Source organism: Rattus norvegicus, chromosome 11 (assembly GCF_036323735.1).
Source record: "Rattus norvegicus strain BN/NHsdMcwi chromosome 11, GRCr8, whole genome shotgun sequence".
Classification (NCBI taxonomy): domain Eukaryota; kingdom Metazoa; phylum Chordata; class Mammalia; order Rodentia; family Muridae; genus Rattus; species Rattus norvegicus.
This window is the reverse complement of record NC_086029.1, coordinates 46,991,649-47,015,451: the sequence shown is the minus strand read 5'-3', so window position 1 is coordinate 47,015,451 and position 23,803 is coordinate 46,991,649. Positions and strand designations below refer to the sequence as shown.

The 23,803-nt window shown below is 47.9% G+C and overlaps 2 protein-coding genes across 14 annotated transcripts in view; one reads left to right on the top strand and one right to left on the bottom strand.

The window, feature by feature from the left end:
* Positions 1 to 23,803, top strand: part of Hlcs (holocarboxylase synthetase) — a 197,621-nt gene that overhangs the window by 107,660 nt on the left and 66,158 nt on the right. The window lies entirely within an intron of this gene.
* Positions 11,900 to 12,193, bottom strand: LOC108352309 (small nuclear ribonucleoprotein F-like). The gene has a single exon (XM_039088799.2). It carries the CDS (start codon positions 12,149 to 12,151, stop codon positions 11,900 to 11,902), a length of 252 nt encoding a protein of 83 aa, XP_038944727.1. The 5' UTR covers positions 12,152 to 12,193.

Below are 23,803 nucleotides of genomic sequence, written 5' to 3'. Positions count from 1 at the left end.
GTATACTGGTTCTCTCCTATCTTGACATGGCTTCCAGGGATTCAAACTCAGGTGACCACACTTTACCCACGGCACCATCCCACTGGCCCAGAAATCTTTGTCATGTCTGAGAGAATATTTACCTATTCTTTTAATGAGATGATTCATTAAAGAAAGAAAAGAAAGAAGGGCTGGAGAGATGGCCCAGCAGTTAAGAGCATTGGCTGCTCTTCCAGAGGACCTGAGTTCAATTCCCAGCACCCACATGGTGGCTCACAACCATTTGTAATGGGACCCAATGCCCTCTTCCGGTGTGTCTGAAGACAACTACAGTGTACTCATATATATAAAACAAATTTAGAAATTATTTTAAAAAAGTTTGTCTTTAACATCTCAGAGCCTGGTATGCAGCTCAGGCAGAGCCCTCACTCACATTGTTTGTGTAGGCTGTGTTCGATCCCAGCATCACAGAGGGAATGGGATCTGGAGTCCTGCCCTCCTGGCCATGGTGCTCCATGGAGCCATCTGTGGACCCAAGCTGAGTGTTGCTGGATATTTCATCCCACTGTGAACCCGGAGCTTGTGTTGTGGGTGGCTCAGCCCTTAGCACACACCTTGAATCCCTCTGGCTGGAATACAGACACACCCTTAGTACACACCTTTAATCCCACACAATGAAGGTAAAGTTAGTTTGTAGAAGTTGCCATGTTTGAAAGTGACTTCTAACTGAGTGGCAGACAAAGTGATGAATCAGAGAAAGATTTGATACAACAGGATAGGCCCAACTCTCATGAGAAGAGAGGGGAAAAGGAAGCTACTTGAGGGGCAGCGCAGAGAGGAAGGAGAAGGCCATTTTCCTGGGAGAGTCTACAGAGACTGGTTCAAGAGAGAACAGCTAGACACAGGTGAAGACAGAATGAGCCAGAGAATGAGGAGCCAGAAGATTAGAACAGATTGACGAAGTTTGTTTGAGCCCAAGCTATGCGCACTTCAGGGGAAGCCCAGAGAAGTCATTTTGAATCAGTGTGGAGAGGAGTTTGAGTCAGAACAGCTGAGTTGAACCAGCCAGCCAGAGCTCAGAAAGAACAAGTAAGGGTGAGCTTATTCAGCAGTAAGTCTCAGAAGCTGAAAACATTCTAGACCTAGACTAGATTGTACAGAGACTAGAAGCGTCTAGGACCAGGCCTAGGTTAGCCGACTGAGGCAGTGAGCCTTGGAGAGGACACTTGGATCAGGAGGATAAAAGATACATTTACAGCTGAGAGTGAGTCCCAGTCATCACAGTTCTAGGCAACCCATAGGTCAGATGGAAAGAGCACCGGCTGGTTTTTAGCCAGTGGCACAGTCCACTGGCTCTATCTGGGCCCAGCCAGTAAGAGGTCAGAGCACTGTCTTTGTGGAATTCTGTTTCCTGGGATGGCGGTGGGGTACAGGCTTGGGTGGACTGCTGCCTCTTCCTCGTCTTCTGTGGCCGCAGCCATGTTGTAGTGCACAGCTCCTTCTTCTAATGCTGCAAACCGAGCCACAAGCACAGCCCATCCTTGGCGAGGCCTTTTGTAAGAAGTCTCCAGCTTCTCTGTCATAACCAGTGCTACAACACCTACGGGCTTCATTCCTTGGGCACGGGTGTGATGATCTCCTCCTGTAGGACCCATCTACTGGGGATGTGCCTCTGCAGCCGGGAGCTGTCCTCGAACTGCTCCCAAACTGAGACGAGTGCTAGGTTGTACTTTAGCCCTTATGATGGGAGGAAGAACCTTCACCCTGCAAAGGCCCATGGCGGATTTCGTGTTTTAATGATGACCACAGGAAGGGTAACCATCCCCTTCCCCCACTTTCTAAAAACAAAAACATGAACACTAGTACGAAGCCCTTGGGGAGATAGTTATTACTGAACAGATTCATTAGAGCAGAAACTTAAACTAGTTGTTTTATAGCCAGCTTCGACTACTAATTTATTTCTACTTAGCCCTCATTTAGTATCAATTTCCAGTCTGTAGTTGAAGATGATAAAGATGAAACTGAACTATTTGAAGGAAATGAAAGTTACCTTTTGATTTAGAAGCAGCGTCCCTGGAGCCAGACTGCTTTGAGGAGTTTACGGTCGGAGGAATGCAATCCGGGTGTTTTAGCTGTGGATCTGCTCAGGCGTGGAAGGTCATCTAAATCAGAGGGACCTACTTTTCCTAGGCAGGATTTTTGGGAGAGAGTGGACCAGCTTACATGTGAACTTCTGTCTACACATAGTCATCCTCGCCAACTTGCAGACACTCTCTCACAGCAGCATCCCGTGAAGCATGACCACAGGCTTCTCGCTGGCTTCAGGGCAGTGTTTGCAATCATGTACGGGGCTGGAGGGATGACCTGGCTGGTGGGACAACTATTGCTTAATCATGGGGAACAGAACTGGGGTTCAGATGCCAGCACCCGCACTTGGGTAGTTCACAAACTTCTCCAAGGGATTTGGTGCCTTATCCTGGCCTCTGTGGGCATCTACATACACAAGTGGGTATAGTCACACACACACACACACACACACACACACACACACACACCCCACATATGAATAAATCTAATAAAGATGTATAATCACATGCATGCATTAAAATGTTTTTTTTTTACTTGCATATATCTTCCTTCTGGGTCTAAATTTCATTTTTGGAAAACAAAAGCAAAAACAATCCCTTCAACTGTATGTTGTTCAGTATTCCTCCTGCTGCCTGCTCTCCAGGATCTGAATCAGGTTAGTACTCCATGGTCCCAACCAAACTAACCTCACCCAGACTGAAAGGTTACGAAGTTTACAGAGCTCCAGCTCCCCAAAGCAGGGCAGCCCTGTGCAGTCAGGGAGCCGAGAGCCGTAGTTCTTCCCCTCCCCAAAGAGAGCAGTTGGAAGCGTCATTGAATGGGACTATGAAAAGGCTGAGTATTATTTTACAATAATTTTAGACTTTCATGACTGAAATTAAACACAGCAGTTTTAAAGGCATATTTTTACTTGAACTTTTACAAGCTTAGGCCGTGTTTTTATTAAAAATCGGACTCAGCACCTTATATGGAGTACAATACCAGATGTGAGGAGGCATGAAGGGGTTTGCCGGGCCACCTGCTCACCACGTATTAAAAACTTGTGTGGTAGCTGATGTCATATGAAGTACTTATGGTGGGGAATAATTTGGAGTTATTAGACCATATCAGAGCACTAAGGGTCACTGCTGGTGGAATGTTCAGAATTCTCTATCACATTTTACCATTTGTTTGGGAAAACCATGGTTGGGATGATGACCCTTCTGCTTAAAAACGAGGAAGGGGGGGCAACAGGAATGAAAAATGAATCAGAGATAGCAGGAAAGAGATGGCGTTCTCTAATGGGATGGACTTCATGCAGGGCAAGCTGCATCACTGATTCACAGAGCTTCCTGCAGAATTTCCTGTCCCTGTCCTCTCTCTCCACCTCAGTTCTTTTCTGTCCCCTTAGCCTTGCTCAGCCTGCTAGGAACAGCTTTGGTTTCAGGGTCAGCCCACCGTGGTAGACCAGATGTCTGCAGCTTGCCTCGTATCTTAGAATTGGGAGTGGGAAGTTCGACATTTCGGCTTCCACTCCGAATGTCCCTGAAACGTCCACACACATGCAGTGTACTTGATCCCCACAGCTCCCCATTCACCCCGCATCAGTGCCCTTTTTACCCATTCCTAATCTCACAGTACCTGGCTTCTCCGAATGGAGCAACCTCTAGGTGTCCCAAAGAAAAGGCTGTGGGAGGTGACCCTGAGTGGCAATTCCTTTTGCTCCTCAGATAGGGTCTCCTTTTGCTTCTAGGACAAAATGAAGGAGGATCTAGATAATCTGTGGATCCTGACAGATCATTTAGAAAGACTCAAGTGACAGATGAGGGTACAGTTTAGGAAGGTAAGTTGGAAAGAGTTAAAAGAATTGAGAAGCAGTTGTGTGTTTCCCCACAAAGGCACGGTTGACTAGTGATTTGCATCCAACAAAATGAAAGCAGGAATGGGACAGTAGTGATGATGTCTGTCTCTGGCAACAGATATCATTCCTCCACAGCCATTATTATTTAAAGGCCCTTTTGTCTAATTAAGAAATATATACCAGGCTAGAAAGATGACCCAGCAGGGACACACAAGTCAGCAGCAGCTGGAGGCAGGGCCCACGTTAGGCCTGGGAGGACACTGTGACTCATGTAATGTTCACCTCCACGGAGGAATTCCTAACAGTTAGGAAGTAGTGGTGCAGCATGGCGTGGTGGGAAGAGTGGGCCTTTCCCAGAGTCCGTGCTAAACTGCCTTCCATTCAACAAGATAACAGGCTCTCCTCCAATCCCTTATCATCTCAGACCCTTTGGATATGGTTTGGGTATGATCTGAGTCTGTCTTCCAAGGGCTCAGGAGCTGGGAGCTTGGTCCTCATTGAGGGATGTTAGGAGGTGGTGGGACCTTTCAAAGGGTATGTGGGGTGAGTGGGGTGAGTGGGGTGAGCAGGAGTTTGCTACCCACTCCTCTGAATGGCGGTGTCTTCCCCGTGATCTTGGTGTATGAGACACAGATTCCCACCCTGGTCCATTCACCTTGAGGCCCTCACTAGGCCAAGTGGCCTGTCCTTGAACTTCAGAACTGTGAACCACATAGCTCTTCGAAACCCATCAACAACCACAACAATAAGAACCCTCAACTCGGCCTCAGGTATTTTTTTTTTTTAACAAAGTTTATTTAAGCAACAAGACACTTGACTTGAAGAGGAAATATCTAGGATCATTTTGTTCAAGAGTAATTTATCCCCCAACTTAAAGACAGATTATCCTACACATAACAGCTTAGTACAAAATAGTTATAAAATTGTCCTTGGTTTTGCAACGATCAATTAAAAGCATTAACATTCTCCAGTCAAACAAGGTATGCAAGGCTTTTGTGTTGTTGGGTCCTTTTGTTAAGGCAATGAGAGCCAAGTAACTCAGTGGAATATAAAGGTAAGAGCTGAATGAGATGCCACTGGTGGGGAAGGGGGATGTTCTCACAGGACCGGGACTGTCCCCAGAACATCTCCATCTGATGTAACTCAAACAGAACGTTGGCCATTTAGTTTAAAAAAGGAGAAAAAAAAGGGCAATATGCCTGTGTGTGCACCAGTTACTTTATGTGCAATAAAGAAATGCGGACAGGGAGATGAAAAGAGAGAGGAAACTTTACTAACAAAGGAACAGATGACTACAGCTTTAGAAGGGCAGGAGCTGGGGAAATAGCTGTAGGTAGCATTTACTAATCCCTCTACCCCCCAAAAGCAGCTACACCTCGTCTAAATGGCAGAGGATGGAGTTGAGCGCTAACAAGCTACCAGGCTAACAGATCTGTTAACACACACACACACACACACACACACACACACACACACACACACACACACAAAGATCCAACCTCTTTAGTCATTAGAGAAGTTAAAATAAAAGCTCATGCTCACTGAAATGGCTGTAAGAAGAGACAGAAGCCAGGCTAATCCCAGCACTTAAGATGCCAAAGCAAGGAGGTGGGAAACTTTAACCCTTTCCACGCTGTTGCAATGGAAAATGGTGCTGCCTCTTTGGCAACCAGCCTGGCAGTGCCTCGGCTGACTAGGCATAGAGATAACCCTTCAGTTTTACTTCTGGCATTGGGGAGCAGCTGCATAAAAACCTGTACATGTATGTATGGGGTGCTGCTATGTACATTAGCTCTGAAACAACCACCCCCATCAGCAGATAAACGGATACGTAAAATCCACTCTGTCCATACCAAGGAACATTGGCCAGGGAAGGAACAAAGTGCTGATAGATGCCACACCGGGTGATCCTTAAACATATGGTGCTAAGCGAGAGAAGCCAGAGGCAAAAAGGATACACAGTGTGTGATTTCGTTTATGTGGGATGCCCAGAATAGACAAATCTCACAGAGATAAGAGTGGGCTGATGGTCGTGAGTTAGAAAGACGCTCAGTGGTTAAGAGCAGTTGTTGTTCCTGCAGAGGGACGTGGGTTCAGTTCCCAGCACACACGTGGTGGTTGTCAACCATCCACAACTCCAGTTCCAGGGGATCTGAGCTCAGTGGTTACCAAGCATCTGTGGTACACAGACGTATACATGCCTGCAAAACAGTCACACACGTAAAAATACATACATCTAAAAATGTTTACAAAACAAAAATAAAGTGCACCAAGGTTGCCAGCCTGGACGGAGTGGGTGCTGCAGGGCTGGGGTTTCCTCTGTGAACAGCAGAGATGTTGAGGGCTGAGCAGCTCGGCCAATCGGCTGCAACTGCTGAACCTTGGACTTTTAGAGGATGAAGTCGTGGTCTTTCCACACCTCAGTAAAGTTGTCATTTTAAAATTGCTGATAGAAACTTAGCTGGCGTCAGAAATCATGTGAAAGGGAGGCGTGTATGTGCATGTGCGCATGTGTGTGCCTATGTGTGTATGCCCATGCAAAGGACATAGGGTGACTTCCTCTAGCCGTCCCTCTTGGCCTTACTGCCTCCAGGCTTCTCATTTCTCTTTGTTGTAGTTACTGAACCAGATGCTCGCTCTCTCTATTTCAGTTCAGCTGGCTAGTCTGGGGCTCTCAGGGTTCACCTGTATATACATACCCTGAAATGCTGGGATACAGACACACATGCATACCTGTCTCTAACATGCATGCTGGAGACTGGAACTCAGTCCCTCATGTTTGCTGGGCACACACTCTTATCCATTTCCCCACCTCACACCCCCCAGGAAATATTCTTTAAGGTTAAAATGAGAGCCAGGTTTGCCAGTGCATACCCTGGTCACAGCACGTGGTACGTGGAGGCAGGAAGATCAGGAATTCAGGTTTATGCTGGGGCTAACAGCAAGTTTGAGGCTGGCACGGATAACAGCTGTTTTATTAAAAACAGCAATGACAGAATATATGAACCGTCTTCTGGTGACATCGTATTCCCACAGCTGACAGTAGCTGAGGTTGTTCAGGTATGTTGTGACTGGGCAGGGAAGATGGCGGAGGTAGGGAGGGAGGGAGGAGGACGAGGCTGGGGAGTCTGTGGCTCACGTTCCCTCTGGGTGTCTTGATCTGGGCCATGGGACACATGTGTACTCCTCAGGATGGCGGTGTTTCTCCCTTTGTCTCCGAGTGAGTGCCTCCAGCCCTGAGCACAGACCTGGTCAGCATTCCCACAAATGTCTGTGGAAATAAAGTGAAGTAATTTTTCTGTCAACACACCCACCACTGGGAAAGGGGAAACATGGAGAAAGTGAACAGGCTGCCCTGAACTTGTTCTCACTTGTTTTATGGAAGCACTCCGTGAAAATAAACCCAGGTGGACGGTAATTGATCGAGTGATAATTTCTAAGCAGCAGCCTGTTAACCAGGGCAGTGGCTCCTGTTGCCGAGAAGTTACCCCACTCTGAGCCGCCTCGGCTGTTTTCGCTCTGGGACTCACTTATCACTCTGCTGATATGCTGTGTCGTCTACATTGGACTCGCTTTAGAAGGTTCAGTATTCTCGTTTCCACTGAGTTTCTGAGAGAAGTAATCAGTTTGCTTTTTTATTTATTGCCTCTTCTCCCTCATGTTCTCCTCATTCCAGGGTTAAGTTAAAGGTGTCACAACATTCGTATGACAACAGAAACGTAGAGTTCAGATGCCTTCTCACGGTGCAGGACTTGGGCTTGGGCCTCATGTAACAAAGCACTTGTTCTGCCCTGTTCTCACCGCCCCGTTCATCCAAACTGGGTTCTGTGTAGACAGTTTGAGGGATTACTGTGGCTTCTCAGGGGTGTGGCCTTCTGGAGGGTATGGCTGGACATCCTGACTAAATGATCTCGGTGCATTAGGTGACCATAGAGAAGTAGCAGCGTTGTCTCTCGGTTTAGGTTCCTCACCTGATAAAAGACAGGAATAATATTGGACACTCAGAGAGAAGGCGTGAGCTCTAACACCACATGTGACTCACCGGGAATGGGTCAAATGCTCAGCCAAGGTTCCCTATGTGCCCTGTGTACAAGATGCATGTGCACACACATGCTGTCCTGTCCCATCTAACATATGACCTGCCCCTGAGTTGGTGTGTGAATGTCAGTAGTGTGCGCAACTGATCGTGCAAGGAGCTACTCCAGGTCAGAGGTCAGGGCCAGCCCTGTCCTCAGCTTCCCCTGGTCTCTGGGCGTAATTGCTGGATTTTTCCTCCTGGCCGTTCTCTTGTGCTTCATGGCCTGCTGGACCAGGGTGGTTGGTGGATGCTTTGCAGGGTTACTGGGAAGGGTAGGTTATAATACCCACCTCTGTACTACTGCCCTGTCTTGTTGGACATCCTTGTGGCTATGGCTCAGGCAATCATGTACTTGCTACCGTGTAAGTCTGCAGGCTTCAGTTCAGCTCTAGAACTCCTGTAGTAAGTCAAGTGTGGTGACACACGTTTGTCACCGAGCCTGGAAGATCCCTGTGACTGAATGGACTCCATCCAAGCTTGATAAAGTGAGTTCCAAGTCAATGAGAGATGCCTCACAAAAGCAGGTGGACAACACCTGAGGAAGGACTCCTACATACATGTCAGTGCGGCGTCATTCTAAGTGCCCACTGCACCGTTAACGTATTAATAAATACAAGGCAATCAAAGAATTACACCACCTGGAAAAGCGTGTGTGTGTGTGTGTGTGTGTGTGTGTGTGTGTGTGTGTGTGTGTACATGAGTTTATATGCAAGTGTGCATGAGCATAAGTGTGTGTGTGTGTGCATTATGCATGAGTATATATGGTGTGACTATATGGATGTCCATATCTGGGGTGTGTGATCTCACATGTGTGAGATTTTCCATGCTCATAAATCTCTGTTCTTTTGCACTGTGTTTCTGACTTTGGAATACATTAGCTATTTCATGCACTGGCTTGTGCCCACCTCATAACCAGAGGTGAGAGAACACAGTCCCTAGATGTGGTTTTCCCTTAACTAGGTGATTATTGGTGTTGGGTGCTATTGGGGGATGCTGGGACATTCGTGGGCATTTCTTCCTGCTGTTTTCATGGCTCTGTGGGCTGTGTTACATGGCCTGATGCCGCACTTCCTAGAAAGGCCCATTCGGTGTGCTGACTGGGTCTGCAGGGACTGCTGTCGGTGTGGTATGCATTGTATCTTTCTGACCCATAAAAGCCCCGGTTTTTATTTGAAATCTGAGACTGTCTATTTTGGAAAGTGTCACCTTGTGTTTATTGCAATTGTGTGTCCTTTCAGAACTTGGCCTCCCCACCCTGCTCAGCAGAGTTGCTGTGGAGCTCCACAGCAGTTTTAATGCTGCAGGCACCCCGCCAGTGTGTCCCCCACCTTCTCCTGGGTTTCCAACAAGTTAGACCCATTACATTTTACAAACAGCCTCTTTGAGATGTAATTCACACCTTATGCCATTTGGACATTTAAAGTATGCATGCAGTTTAATCCAGTGGCTTTCAGCATGCCCTCACTACAGTCGGCCTTTACCCTCCCCAAGGAAGCCCTGTGCCCGTAAACAGCCACTTTTCGAACCCTCCGATACCTCCCCAGGCTGGGCATTCACCACTGAGTGTGCTTGATTCTCCTGTCCTTGGGGTTGGAAACAACTAGAGTTACATTAACTGTCAGCTGCCTGTGTCAGTCTTGTTACTTCATGAGTGTGTGCATGTGTGTGAGTGTGCATGAGTGTGCATGAGTGTGTGAGTGTGCAGAAGTGAGTGTGCATGAGTGTGTTAGTGTGTAAGGCTGGAGATCAGAACCAGAGCATGCTCCTGTAAGCAAGTGCTTTGCCACTGTGCTGTAGACCCTATCCGCAATGAAAGTTCTTCCTAGACTGATTCCTGTTGTAACATACCCATTTCTCTTTCCGTAATAAATACTTTACATCACAGGCTTTAATATTCTGCAGTTAAATTTGTGGTTTATACAGCCTGTCTATCACTGTTTTAAAAATCAGTGCAATATTTAAGCTTCAAAAGAAATAAGATACTTTATTAAAATAAGGTAATAAAATAAGTATACGCTCATTTCTGGTCACGTGTGGAGGTGAAGTCCGGTAGTTAGGCGCCTGCGCCTCTGTGCGATAAAGAGGTTGTTTGGCAGTTTACCGTTTCACACGATGAGAATTTGACCCTGTGCTTTTCCCGGACTCTGCCCACTCACCCCGGTTTCCATGGAGGTAACGCCTTTGGTACATTTGGTGTAGTAAAACTGTACGAAAGGTACTTTTTGTTCTCATACAAAAATGCAAACAAGGTCTAAAATTGGACAGTTGCGGATAGATGCTCCGTCTTCTGCAAATGTTCAACAGAATCAGTTTCGTTTCATTGGATGAGACAAGACAACGGGAGCCCTTGGCCCCTCTGAACTCAATCACTGTAGTAACAAGCAAGAGAGCAAAGGGAGGAGTTCTGCTGCTGCCCCTGGGGTAAAAGACATCACCCCCTGGGGTAGGACAGCACCTCCTGGGGCAGGATGGCACCCTCTGGGGGGGGCAGGACGGCCTTGTGGAGGGCCTCCTCATGCAGGGCCAGGTCTGCTTTGTGACCTGGACACTGGATCTCAAGCTTCCCAGCCCGGCCTGTTCTCCAGTGGGGCTTTAAGGGCAGCTTCCCAGCCCAGCCTGCTCTCCAGTGGGGCTTTAAGGGCAGCTTCCCAGACCGGCCTGCTCTCCAGTGGGGCTTTAAGGGCAGCTGCTTGGGATCTGCTACCAGGCGCTCAGAGCTGGTCCTCCGCAGGTCCGTGTTCTCACAGTGTAGCCTTCTCTCAGAGGAACCAGGGGACATTGGTTCCAGACAGAAATGGGGTGCCAAGACCTCAGTGCTCCTCAGCTTTGTCTTTGTGCACCCCAGAATAGTTCTGGAAAACCCTAAATCCCCTTGCGTGGACCTAAGGCAGCACTTACAGTTTTATCAAATATAAATGCTTCCAAAGAGTGCAACTCTGTATGGTGAATACTGACATGCGAGGGGAGCAGCTCAGCACCTTTCTGAAATGGCTGCTTTGGCTAGACCTGTCGTTTGCTGCAGTTTCCAGAAGCTTCTTAATCTTTTTCTTTTTTTCTTTTTTTTTTCTTTTTTTCGGAGCTGGGGACCGAACCCAGGGCCTTATGCTTGCTAGGCAAGCGCTCTACCACTGAGCTAAATCCCCAACCCCCAGAAGCTTCTTAATCGTTATGACTTTACACTGGTGTGTTGTCTCCTTGTTGGATTTCCAGTCTACTTCTCCGTAGATTATGTTAATGTGATCCCGTTTCAGGCTTGAAACTTCTTTTATTGGTCACCCACATTGTTCCTCTGTAGCAAAAACTCGTGTCAGCTCCTCCAGAATGGAAGGGGTTGATTTTTTTTTTTTAAAAAGCGGCTCCAATAACTTTTTTGAGATGTTTACGAGGAAAATGTCAGAGATTACCTCGCTCTCCCATCAGTATTTTTGCCAGCTTGTCAGCCGTAAACGTCAGGACCCCCTTCAGTTCTGATGTGTCCCCCCTGGAAACCACATGACCCGTGGGAGGGTTTCTTGGTAGTTATTAGGGTTGGTCACCTTGTCAACCCCTGAAGGGTTTTTAAAACTTTACTATGGCATGTGAAAGTTACGTGGGTCGGTCTGAGATACTTAAAAATAGCTAAGAGGTGGGAATCTTTCATTTTAAAACATCGCTGTTGGGGTTGGGGATTTAGCTCAGTGGTAGAGCGCTTGCCTAGCAAGCGCAAGGCCCTGGGTTCTGTCCCCAGCTCCAAAAAAAAAAAAAGAAAAAGAAAAAAAAAAAGAACATCGCCATTCATACAACACCCTTCTTTTTTTTATTTTTTGGGTTTTTTTTTTGGAAAAAAAAAACCCAATCTTTGTTGTATAGAAGTATATATATATATATATATATATGTATATATATATATATATATATATATATATTCCAAGATGCTATTCTCTCATCTCCCCATCTTCCTCCTCCTCTTCAACGCCTCTGATGTAGGGGACATTATTACACCTTTTTAGAGCTTCACCCAGACAATGCCCCATCTCTGTATTCTTCTGATTTGCAAGCTGCGTGTCCATGTAGCCATCAACGGAGACCAGGTAGTCCTTGTACTCCGTGCCCCGCTTAAGTCTCACCATCACTGGCTTTCCTGTCAGTCCATTGAGAAAAGGCTTGGGATTGAGGGGTAAACTCATCTCGAACACCCGTGAGTGCTGCACCCCACTAGCCGCTGACCCCGCCGCCACCGCTGCCCGCCCCTCATGACTGGAGCAGCTGCCGCTATATAACACGCTTCTTAAAATGATTTTCCTCTATCTGCGCTTCGAATGTGTTTTCATAAAAAGCAGGGAACCTCGGGTCTGGTCCCTCTAACGCTTAGATCTGTACCGTAGCTGACAAAGCCAGTGCTCGAAGCACGCCAGCTAACCATACCACATTTGCGTCCCAGACAAGCTGTTTATGGTCCCATGAGGAGGTCCCACTCCGTCTCTCAGAGGCTCATCTGGCGTGGCGTGGAGTTTGTCCCCTGGGGGGAAGTGGAGTGCCCGTGTTACAGTCCTCTTCACTTCTCTCCAAAGTCAGGCATTCTTGAACAGCTCAGTCATGGAAGGTTCCAGATGTCAGACAAAAGCTGTCTATGCTCTGACTGCCCTGCCATGGAGACATCTCCATGGACGTGTGTCCATGCAGCCACAATTGGAACAGCTTGTTTCTGAAAGCCATAGTCTGCTCTCCTCAGGAAGTGTCTGAGGCGCAGGCAGGGGCCTGCCCCACGATCCCGAGGGTCTGGCTTCAGTCCCCAGAACCCATGTGAATGGGCAGGGCCCGGTCGCTTGCTCTCAACCCCAGCAATGAGGTAGTAATAGGTGCATGCGTAGTGGTCAGCCTGCTCAGCCTCTCCAGGTTAGTGAGAGACCCTAAGGCTCAGAAACAAGGTAGGCGGAGCCTGACAAACAGCAGCCAAGCCTGCCCTTTGGCATCTACGGTTATGTGCACCTGTGTACAGGTGTGTACTTGTACACAGACACGTCCTTGTGTACACACATACACATGCACACACACACACACCTTCTATTTTAATACGCCTTAAATGGCACAATGGCTGGGCCACTCTCAAACTTCCACGTCACCAGTGCCTCCCCTCCTGTACTCCTGAGTTATTACTGAAATCTATTCCATCTTTGCTACCCTAGACCCAAGCGGGGGAGCCATTCTTCCCCAGCTCTTACGGTCTGCTCTCTCCTCTGCAGCTCTGAAGGCTGGATCTTATTCCTCTCCCAGCATAGCAATTCTCCTTTTTCCCCTGGGTCCCCTTCCCCCAATCTGTCTCCCTGCCCAGCCATTGGCTGCAAACAATGTTGTTTACCAGTCAGAACCAACTAGGGGCAGGGACCCTCAGCTCTCACTTCCTAAAGGCTTGCTGTCAATGGGACAGCAATGGTTGACACTAGGCAGCAAGACCCAGGCTCTGGCTGTGGACAATGACTGTCAGGTAAATCAGCTGCCCAGTGTTGAGGGCCTGCAGCAAGCTCTGATGAGCTTCTTTGGCTGGTGTCCTGTGGTGCTGAGGGGACGGAGGGGTGCTTGTCAGCACCTCCAGGGTGAACTGAACACAGATAGTTCTCAGGGGCGTATGCATGGATGTCACACAGTAGGCGGCAATAGTGTCCAATCCTTTGAGGATCTCTCTGCCTTTACTGTGCAGTGAGGAAAGGAGCCTTATTGGGTTGGAGGTGGGGACAAAAGGGTTGTCTCAGGACTCTATCCTTCTCTGGCCAGTGTATGAGTCGTGCTGTGTTGCTTTGCCGACTGAAGATTAGGCCTGCTATCACGGGTTCCCTGAGATAGCTCTGTGATCACTTCATATACTTGTAAAATAAGGAAGCTAGTCCCTAACAGCTTTGGGAAGGCTGGGAGATGCAGTTAGAGGGTGGGGGTTGCATACCCCTGAGCTCCCACCTGTCCTCCAGCCTTGTGAATTCCAAAGAGAACCCCCCAAACCCTAAGGGGCGAGAGGGCTAAGTTGGGAAGCTGCTCCCAGAGCTCGTCCTCCCTCTCCCTCGAGGTCTCCTCCCTTATTTTCACTGAGGATGCACTGGCGCTGAGACCAGGGACAATGACATTAAGCCAGGTCCCAGTCTGCCTCTCTTTCAGTGCAGGAAAGGTCAACAGGAAGGTCATCCCCTAACCCCGCAGGAAGCACCTCCGCTGTGCTGTCTTCCTCTGGTCTTTTCATCTCCCACCCTCACCCCTGAGCTCTGCACATGACTCGACCCAAGGCGAGGAGGCCCAGGCACAAAGAAAAAGTCATAAAAGGATGAAATTCAAGTGTGAGGCCCAGACAAGGAAGAGCCAAGTGGCTTTTGACAGATCATGTGTGCTCTCATGCAGGCAGCACCGCAGCTGAGCGAGCTTCCATGTGCTTTAATTGTGCCAGAAACTAAGTGAATACCTGTGTGTTGTCAGAAGCAGAAATATTAACTTGGGTAACAAGCAAAGGGATCCCTCTCAGCTATGGGGACGGTTGAGTAATGGTTCCGTCGGCGAAGTGCTTTGTTGTGTGATCATAAGGTTCTGAGTTTGGCCTCAGAACCTGCACACAAACCAGCATGGTGGTGTGTACTTATACCTAGGCAGGTAGAGGCAGGTGGGTCTCTGGATTCATTGATCTCCTGCCTAGCAGTTAGCACCGAGAGCTTCTGTCCCAAAAGAACCAAGGAGAAGCTCTTGAAGAACAACTCCCAAGGTTGTTCTTTGCTTCCATACCCACGTGTGCGCGCACACACAGACATGTACACACTTGAGTGCACTAATATAGACATGCACACATTTTAAAAGAAGGGATTCGGGTAGGGAAGCTTGCAGTGCCAGCACACGTCTTGGAAAGCAAGTCAGAAATGGACCCTGAGTGAGGCAGAGTTTCACACACACCCAGAAAAGCAGGAAGGTGGTGTCATATGCTGGGTTCTGCCCTCAGCAGGATTTCCAGACTGTTCCAGACAGCTTTATCATACTGAACAGGGTTCGCTTCCCTAGCCTCCTCAGCCTCCTTCCAGCCAGACACTCCTGAGGCTCCTTTTCCTTCCCCAGTTGAGAGGAACTTGGGCTGGCACAGTGGTGGCCAGCCATTCATCTCTGTTGGAACCTAATGAGATTATGATTACTTTCAATGGCTGACATACACTGAGTTTGATATTTCCTTTTACCTTTCAACAGAGGCAAATTTTATGTTTCTATGCATGTGTGTGTGTGTGTGTGTGTGTGCTCAAGCCTAATCTCTTTATAAACACACACAAGGCATCCCGTAGCACATAATAGTTGATTGATTGCACACTAAACACTCCTCTCTGTACATATGTTCCTGGATGCCCGGGGTTCTCTAAGTGGGTTTTATCCCTCCACAGGCCCACCTGGGACAGGTAACAGACGACTTTAGTTCAACACTTTCTGGGTCATTGTTAGAATAACATCACTTAAATGAAATTTATTCATAGTACTGTTATATCAATACATCCTTTATTATCTTAGGATTAGATTTCCATGAATAACAAGAATGTTGGTATTGTCTTCGGTGGGGTTTCATTATTGCAGTTCTAGAATGGACCATTTCTTCAAAATCCCCATTTTCTCCTTCATTAACTAAGAAGCAAATTAGATGTGCATTTAGCCCGTGTCTGCCGAATGTTATTTTTAGAAGCCTTCTCACCTCTTTCTCCCTCCTTTGGGGTTTCTGTTTTCTTTCCTCTGCTCTGCTTTGCTCTCCCAATCACCGCAATTAAAATGAGCACCGTCCATGAAGGGGGTGTAGGAGGGGGTAGGGGTGGAGGGAGAGGAGGATAGGAGAAAAAAAAAATCCTCAATACAAAGAGATATATCCATAGGAAACCAAGCCGGGAGAACCCCACCATCAACCTGAGTGTTACATTGTTTACTCATAGACAGGACAGCTCTTTAAATGTTAAAGGTCCCAGAAAAGCGTAGTCAGAGAGGCTGCTGGGCCGGGCCTAGTGACACAGCTCTGATCAGGTCACGCTACTAACATTCCGGTGGCCAGTGGAGGGGAAGGCATGCGGAAGGCTGCCATCAAAGGGTGGGTCACGGAATTGGGCACTTTCTCAAAGACGTCAGGCGACCAGTACAAACTCGGGAAAGATCTAAATGTCACTATTAGTAACAATAGAATAGCATGTTCTTTTGCTGAATTAGTAGAGATTAACGTTACTCGGGGGCTGGAGGGATGTCTCTGTAGTAAAGTTCTTGCTGTACCACCATAAAGACTTGAGTTCAGATCACAAACATGCACATTAGAAGCTGGTCATGGCAGCGCTGGTCATGGCAGCGCTGGTCGTGGCAGCGCACGCACCTGCAGCCCCACCAGCTGTGGGACGAGGATGACGATGAGGTAGCTCAGGACTTGCTGGCCCATCAGCCTGGTCACAGTGAATTCACAAGCTCCAGTGTCAGTGAGAGACCCTGTCTGGGAAGAAAACAGGGCAGAGAGCAACAGAAAAGACACCCCAGGTCAAGCTGTGGTCCCACGTACACCTACACAGGTGAGTACACACTCCATGCTCTACCACACAAATTATTTGGGATGAAGTGCCAGGCTAGGGGTGCCCCTGTGCTTGTGCATTTAATATAGCCTCCTTGGCTACCTTGTGTATCAAATACTGTGATTGTGTGTACACTCGAACACAGCGGCTCGGGGCTGAGGAATTTACCCTGAGGACGATGGGGGTAGGGGAGCACAGAGCATGTGTGTGTGTGTGTGTGTGTGTGTGTGTGTGTGTGTGTGTGAGAGAGAGAGAGAGAGAGAGAAAGAGACTGTGTGTGTGAGTGTGTGTGTGAGTGTGTGTGTGAGAGTGTGTGAGAGCGTGTGTGTGAGAGTGTGTGAGTGTGTGAGAGTGTGTGTGAGTGTGTGTGAGTGTGTGTGTGTTTGTTGATCCATGATTTATAATGCAGAGAAATACTATCTGTGTTCAGTAATTATACATTCATTTGATCTATTGCATAGCTCTAACAGATCATAAAGCGTATCCAAAAATAACACACATGGCATTACCCAGTTTTTATAATGAAGGAGTTTAAATAAGATGAAGTTTATCAGGCTCTCTCCTGGGATACGAGGGCAGGGGACCCTCTTCTTTTTATCATTTTATACCATGTGGTGGGAGTGTTACAAATACCACTACTTACAAAATTGGTTTAAGCTGAATGCCTGGAACAACCAACTGAATTAGGCCTTTCTGAAAAGGCTACAAACCTTGCAAGAGCTATACTTGGAAGGGCTCTGCAAATCTCCCTGCTTCTAGAGGGATGCAGCGTTGCTGGACCAATCAGGCCGAGGTCCGGGTTATTGACAGGGTTGTCGCCTCAGAACCACATGCAGCTGAGCTGTTTGCTCTCAGATTTAGCTGTTGTTTAGACAGGAGACTCTTTATTTGAGCTCAGATCTGAGGGGCTGAGCCTCAAGGTTGAAGAGTAAAAAGAAGACGTAAGACAAAAAAAGCTCTTTCTCAGTGTGGATTCCTGGGGGCTGTATCGTCTTCGCTTCACCGCTGTGTCACCATTCGGGCTATGTCTTCCCATTCTGCTGCCACCATTAGGACCAGCCACATGCTTTCATTAGCTGCATTGTTTGCGGAACCAAAACCCAAGTAGGTAATAGTGTATAGGAACAGCATCCCCAGAGCCTAGATGGACTTCCCCTGGACAGACCTTTCTCTGGACATACCTCCCCCTGGACAGACCTCCCCCTGAGCAGACTTTCCCCAGAAGTAGATGTAGCATGATTGGCACCACAGGTCCAGCCCCTGGGGCAGTATCTAGATGTCCTCAGAAGAGGACAGAGGAACCCAGCATTTATTGTCTAGTGTATTTTGTGCCTGAGAAGCCAGCATCTATTGAATGCCTACCATGCCCTGAGTTTTAGAGCTCTAGAAGGTGGTAGAACTTCCTTTTTGCAGCCACTTGACCAGAAGACGCAGAACTTGAATCCAAGTCTGCCCAACCATCCTTTCCCCTTCTCCACTAAGAGAGGGATTTAGAGGTTTGGGCTAACAAAACCAGTGCCAGGTATACCTTAGTAGCCACCATTCTGAATTCAAAGGGGAGGATGGCACTACACCTGTCCCTTACCCTTCACAAACACCAACTGGTAACAGCTGCCACTTCACCAGAGACAACCCTGTTATGTCATGGACACCTCGTCCTCCTCTCTGCCGATTGTCTGTCCAGGTCTACCAGGGAGGTGTTGTTTAACAGTCTTGGTCTTTACAGCACTGGCTTAGCATGTTCTGGAAGGTTAGAAGCAGGGACGTTCCACGGGATGTCTGAGCATCCGTGGTTGTGTCACAGCATTGGCTTTCCTGCTTCTGTCTCCATCACTCCTTGCCTCTCTGGTGTGTCTTACACAAGCCCCCTCTGGAAGAGAGCGGAGAGGCAGCTTTGGAGTGAAAGGGAGAGAGCACAGGTTCTGTGAAGCCCAGGGTGCACATTCATGGCTGTGAACACAAAGTTTGGTGCCATTTTTTTTTTAAAGTCACCGTTGAAATGGATAAAAGTTATTATTAAGCTCATTTCCTGTGTTAATTTTTTTCCTCTTTTGCATGTGGTCGTAGGAAATACAGGCAGAAAGAGTCAAGCCTATCTAAGCTTGGAAAGAAATCCACAGTGGTGGGTTTGCACATCGGCCTTAATTGGCCCAATTGACCTTCTCCGCTGTATTTACAATTGCCTCAAAATTGTAAACAGATGTTGGAGCCCGGCTTTAATGGTCTCCCACATCTGCTTCACCAGCATGCTGCCCACCAAAGCAGCTGTAATTAGGGAGCACCTAGTGAATACATCTTTCCTTACGGGCCCAATCAATTGGGCTTCTCTCTGCGGGATTAAAGTCCACCCTCATTCTTGCTTTTATTTGAATACGTCTCACCTCGTGTTTTCTTAGGCAGAGTGGTCTGCCAGCCAAGTACAGAAAGAAAAAGAAAAATGCCCATGCTAGGTATTCTCCACGGTGAATCTCTGAGATAGCGCGGGGCATCCCCAGCTCTGGTGGAGACTGTGCACAGGGGCAAAGCCTTGGAAATGGGCTTCTGCTCTTTCCTGCTGCATAGTGTGCTCCGCAGACCAGCAAGAGATACTGTAATCTTAGAAAAGATGGGAGGACGATTTATTCTTCTGTTAATAGGGTTCATTTTTGAGGAGTCTTTTTAGACTTATTCCTTTTTAATTGTTAATCTCTCTGTGTGGATGTGTTCGTGTGAGTGCAGGTTCCTTCTGTAGGCCAGAGGCATCAGATTCCCTGGAACTAGACTTCCAGGTAACTGTGAGCATCCTGGTATGGGCGCCGTGAACTAAACTCGGGTCTTCTGCAGGAGTAGTACATGCCCTTAAGCAGGAGCGAGGAGTGCCAGCCATTAGCTGCGAGGCATGAGCCATCGCCCTTAGAGGAGTGTTACATTTACAGGCAGTATGAGGCTTGCATGGACTCCTGTCTACTCCCCCTGAACTCCCCACTCCCCTCCTTCCTGGTTTCTCTGTTATAAGTAACTCTCACTGCTGTGGGGCTTCTGTGGTTTATGAGCCTCTGTTGATACATTGTTATAAGCCCATCACTACTTACTTAGTGTCATTCCCTGTGTTATACTTTGTACATTTTACAAATTATACTGGCATGTGTCTGTCTACCCACTACATTTTCTTCTAGAATAGTTTTGCCGTTTTAGCAATCCCATGTGTTAAGTATGGAGGGAGTATGAGTAGAGGACATCTGTGTTTACCACAGATACCATCAGTGCCAGAAGGGTGTTATTGACTGAATTTTTATATAGAATATACTTATTTAAAAAAATTCAAGGCCTGGCATGGTGGCTCACACCTTTAACCCTAGCACTCAGGAGGCAGAGGTGGGCAGATCTCTGTGAGTATGAGGCCAGCCTGGTCTACATAGTGAGTTCTAGGCCAGCCAGGGCTACGTAGTGAGGTCCTGTCATCTTAAAATATAGTTCATGTTATTTATAATTGTAATTGGGATATAATCTCCATTGTGTAAAATTCATCCACTCTAGTTCCTTTTTGTATCATCATTTCTCTATTTCTTTGTCAAAAAAAATCAAATTCCTAATAATTTTCCTAGTGAAGATTATAAATTTAGCCTAGAATTAAGTTTATCTTAGCCCGTTTTTCTTTTCGTAACCTTGGAAGATTACCTTATAGTCATTTGCTATACCATAATGGCACATCAGGAATAAATGTTCATTAAAAACATGAGATACTCTATCCCTGACTTTCCTAGTTGCTGTGACCAATTATCTGACAAAATTCGACTTAAGGGAAGGGAGGGCTTACTTGGGGTGACAGTCTAAGGGACACAGCTGGTCACAGCTGGGGAGACATAGCCTCAGGTAATCAGTGAGAGCAGAAGTGAGGTAGCTACTCACACTGAGTCTGCAGCCAGGGTGCGGGAACAGGCAGAAAGTGAGGTGACACTTCCTCCAGTAAAGGCTCTACCCCACAGCCCCCCTAAACATTGCCACCGACTGGGGACGAAATGTGCACACACATGAGCCTGTGGGAGCTCGCACATTCAGAGCACAGCAGAGATGGTTATTATCTGAGCCTCATGATTTCTGCACACAGTTTAAGTCCTTGGAAGGAAGAGCCTAGGGTTTGCTCTAGTGAGTCTTCTCTTGGGCACTTCAGAGCCTTCCTTTGCGATGCTACGAAATCCCTATCACTGTGGAGGCAGTGTTCCTTCACCTGCACAGCCCGATTAATTGTTTAAAGAGCTATTCACCTTTTCTATACAGAAGCAGCACTGGGGGATATTAGGTTTTACCCTCGACTAAATAAAAATATCAGGTGGTATAGAGGTCTTTGAGTTTGTAAAAGGTAACAGTGAAATTCTAAGATGAATAACTGTATGAGACATTATGAGTCTCTCAAAGCCACGTTTGCCTCTTTCTGAAGACGAACTAGTTAAGGTACTTTGAGTACCCTTTGAGTGGCAGAGTCCGTGTCCACATGCTTTCTGCCTGTTAGAAAGCGCTTCCAGCATTGTGGTAACAAGTTAAAAGTGTGCCTTTCATGATCCAGCAGCCTAACACCCAGGGGAGTGTTCCCTCTAGGACTTGTTGTCAGGAACAACGCACCACGCTGTGCCTTTCTCCTGGGTTCTACATGCTAATGTCACTGAGCTGGAAAACACATATGTTAGTTCCTGCAGACCACAGCCAGCTTTGAGGTATCTGTCTATCTGAAGACATAAACACACATGTAGGGTTTAGCCGGTGAGCTGGCTTTTGTCGCTGTTCGATTCTGTCTTTGGTGTGCCCGTTCGTTTCCTTGGCCCTGGTGTTTGATGACCATGAACGGATGGACGTCTTGTCTTCTCTTAGGGATCCTGCAGCCATGTAATTCCCTGGGCTGCTACCTGTGTATGCCATCTTTCGGGGTTCACACCCCATAACGCAGCCAAAGCGTCTGTTTATACATAGAAAGTTAACAGTTGTCTCCAAACAATGAATCTTAGAGCGAAGTGTCCGCCTGCCATCTGTCAGGGGAATGTAAAAGGTTCCCAGATGTAGTTCTGAAAGCTGGTGTCTGATGGTGGCTGATCCGCGTGTACGGCAGACAGCATCTGCCGCCTCTTGCATCCAGTCTCACGAGACAGCCACCATCACCCTGCCATAGAACCCAGCATTCCAGCTGCCCTGCCGGCGAGGGTACGTGGTCCCTGAAGCTGCCTGCAGGGGTGCACCTGTGTATCTGGGTGTTTCTTGAGGCTGCCCTATGCGGTCACCATGGTAATTACCTCAGCATTCTAGAGGCCACAGTCAAAGATCAGGTGTGACGGGGCAGAGCTCTTGGTCTCTGAGTGGGGATCCAGTCTTTGTTCCTTCTGCGTCTCCTGGCACTAGGCTTCCCAGCCTGGCACCCGCATCTATTAGATCTCTGCCTCACGTTGCTCATGGCCTTCTCTCTTCTCTCCCTTCTCAGGAGAATACTCACTGTTGGATGTAGGGACGAGCTCATCTGAGTTCACTGGGTTCATGGCACCTACAATCACCAGGCATTAACAGGTCTGCATATCGGGGTGTGGACACTGTCACTGTGGAAAGACAGCTCCTGTTGGTAAGCAGCAAGGTGGTAGGCAGTGACAGGACCTCCTGCAGGGTGGAAGAGCTCCCGGCCCTGGTCCTGGAGAACGGTTATCTTGCTTCACTTCTTCAAAGGCAGACTGTTCTCAGGTTCACGGAGACTGTGACAAAATGATTGAAAAGTACTCCCTGAATGTTCTCTGCCTTTATAATTAGCCTGGGGTCCTGTTATTTGGAAAGGGGAGAGAGCTGGAGGTGGCAGTCGGTTAGAAGGCCATGCTCCAAGGACTGCCTAGGTTCCCTCCCTGTTGCTGTCCTTCCCCCGTGGGATAAGAGTACCCCTGGCCCACCAAGCTGAGAGTGACTTCCACTGTCTAACTTGACATTCCATTCACGACTGCAGCCATCTGTCCATGTCTCCAAAATCACACTCTTCTTTTTTTTTTTTTTTTTTGTTCTTTTTTTCGGAGCTGGGGACCAAACCCAGGGCCTTGCGCTTCCTAGGCAAGCGCTCTACCACTGAGCTAAATCCCCAACCCCTAAAATCACACTCTTCTAACGTGTAGACATGATCACTCATGGCTTTTCTCTCACAGTGCCCAACTTTACTGGCAAGGGTGTGATCTTCACATTCCTGATGGTAATTCTGTGATATTAGAGAGGTGCACCAGCAGCGCCCACCACTGTCCTTCCCCTTGCTTTCTGGGCCGGGATTTCCAAACCTAACCAGGTGGCTTTATTTTCTTAGTTGTCCTTGGCATGCACGTGGTCAAGATGTCACTTTCTGTATTGTTCTTTTAAATGTCTGAACTTAAGAGACATTGTGTCCTTGGGGGATTTTGAGCTGCCTCTTTGTTAAGGTTTCTTAAAGGAGCCTGATGACAAAGACTAGCGTAGGGCACAGCCCCAGCGCCTCAAGTGCCCCACTTTATAAATAGCCTTCTCTGACAGGTGGGTCAGGCAGCACTGAGGGCCCTGCTCACTGTCAATCACCACACGGGTTTGGTTCAGTTCCAGCCCCAGGAGAGAGAAGCTCAGCATCTTCCCAGCTCCTGCCTTAGCAGGGGGAAGCAGGCTGCCTTGGCGGGGGAGGGGGTTGTCCTGGAGACTATCCATGCCAGACCAACCCGTGGATGATCATTCAGATTCATATGTCACTGTTGAGTAAGACATCAAGATAGACGTGGGGGGAGGGGGAGGGGTAGAAGGAAAGGGTGGTGGAGTCACTGTGAATCAGGTGACTCCTAGATGAAATTTGAAAATAAGAATCTGCTCTGTCGGCGTGGCTGAAACACACACAGGAGGACGCCAGCACTGACATGTCCGAGGGAATGTTTTCACATCTAAAGTTGCCCTGGCGTTGATTGTTCCTCCTAGAGCATGGCATCTTCAAATGGGTCATTAGACCCCTCCCTGGCATGCCTGCCGAGGACAGCTGATCTAGGGCGTGTAAGAGCACCTATCCTCGTGATACCTGATCCAGCCCTGACTGGGAGAAACGCCCAGTTCATTAACTCAGGGAATAGGGAGCCCTGGGTGTGGTCTGCCATGGGTACCGAGGCCTTGTGCAGGGTCGGGAGAGCACGTCCCCAGGATTCTGCACCCAGGATTCTGGGCATGGGCCAGCAATCAGGACGGCTTCTGAACTGTGTCTGAATTTACGGGCTAGAGAGGGGCAGATGATAAAATTACTGCTTTGGCTGTAATCTGGAGAGATTGTGACTTTATACCCAGCCTCCACATCTG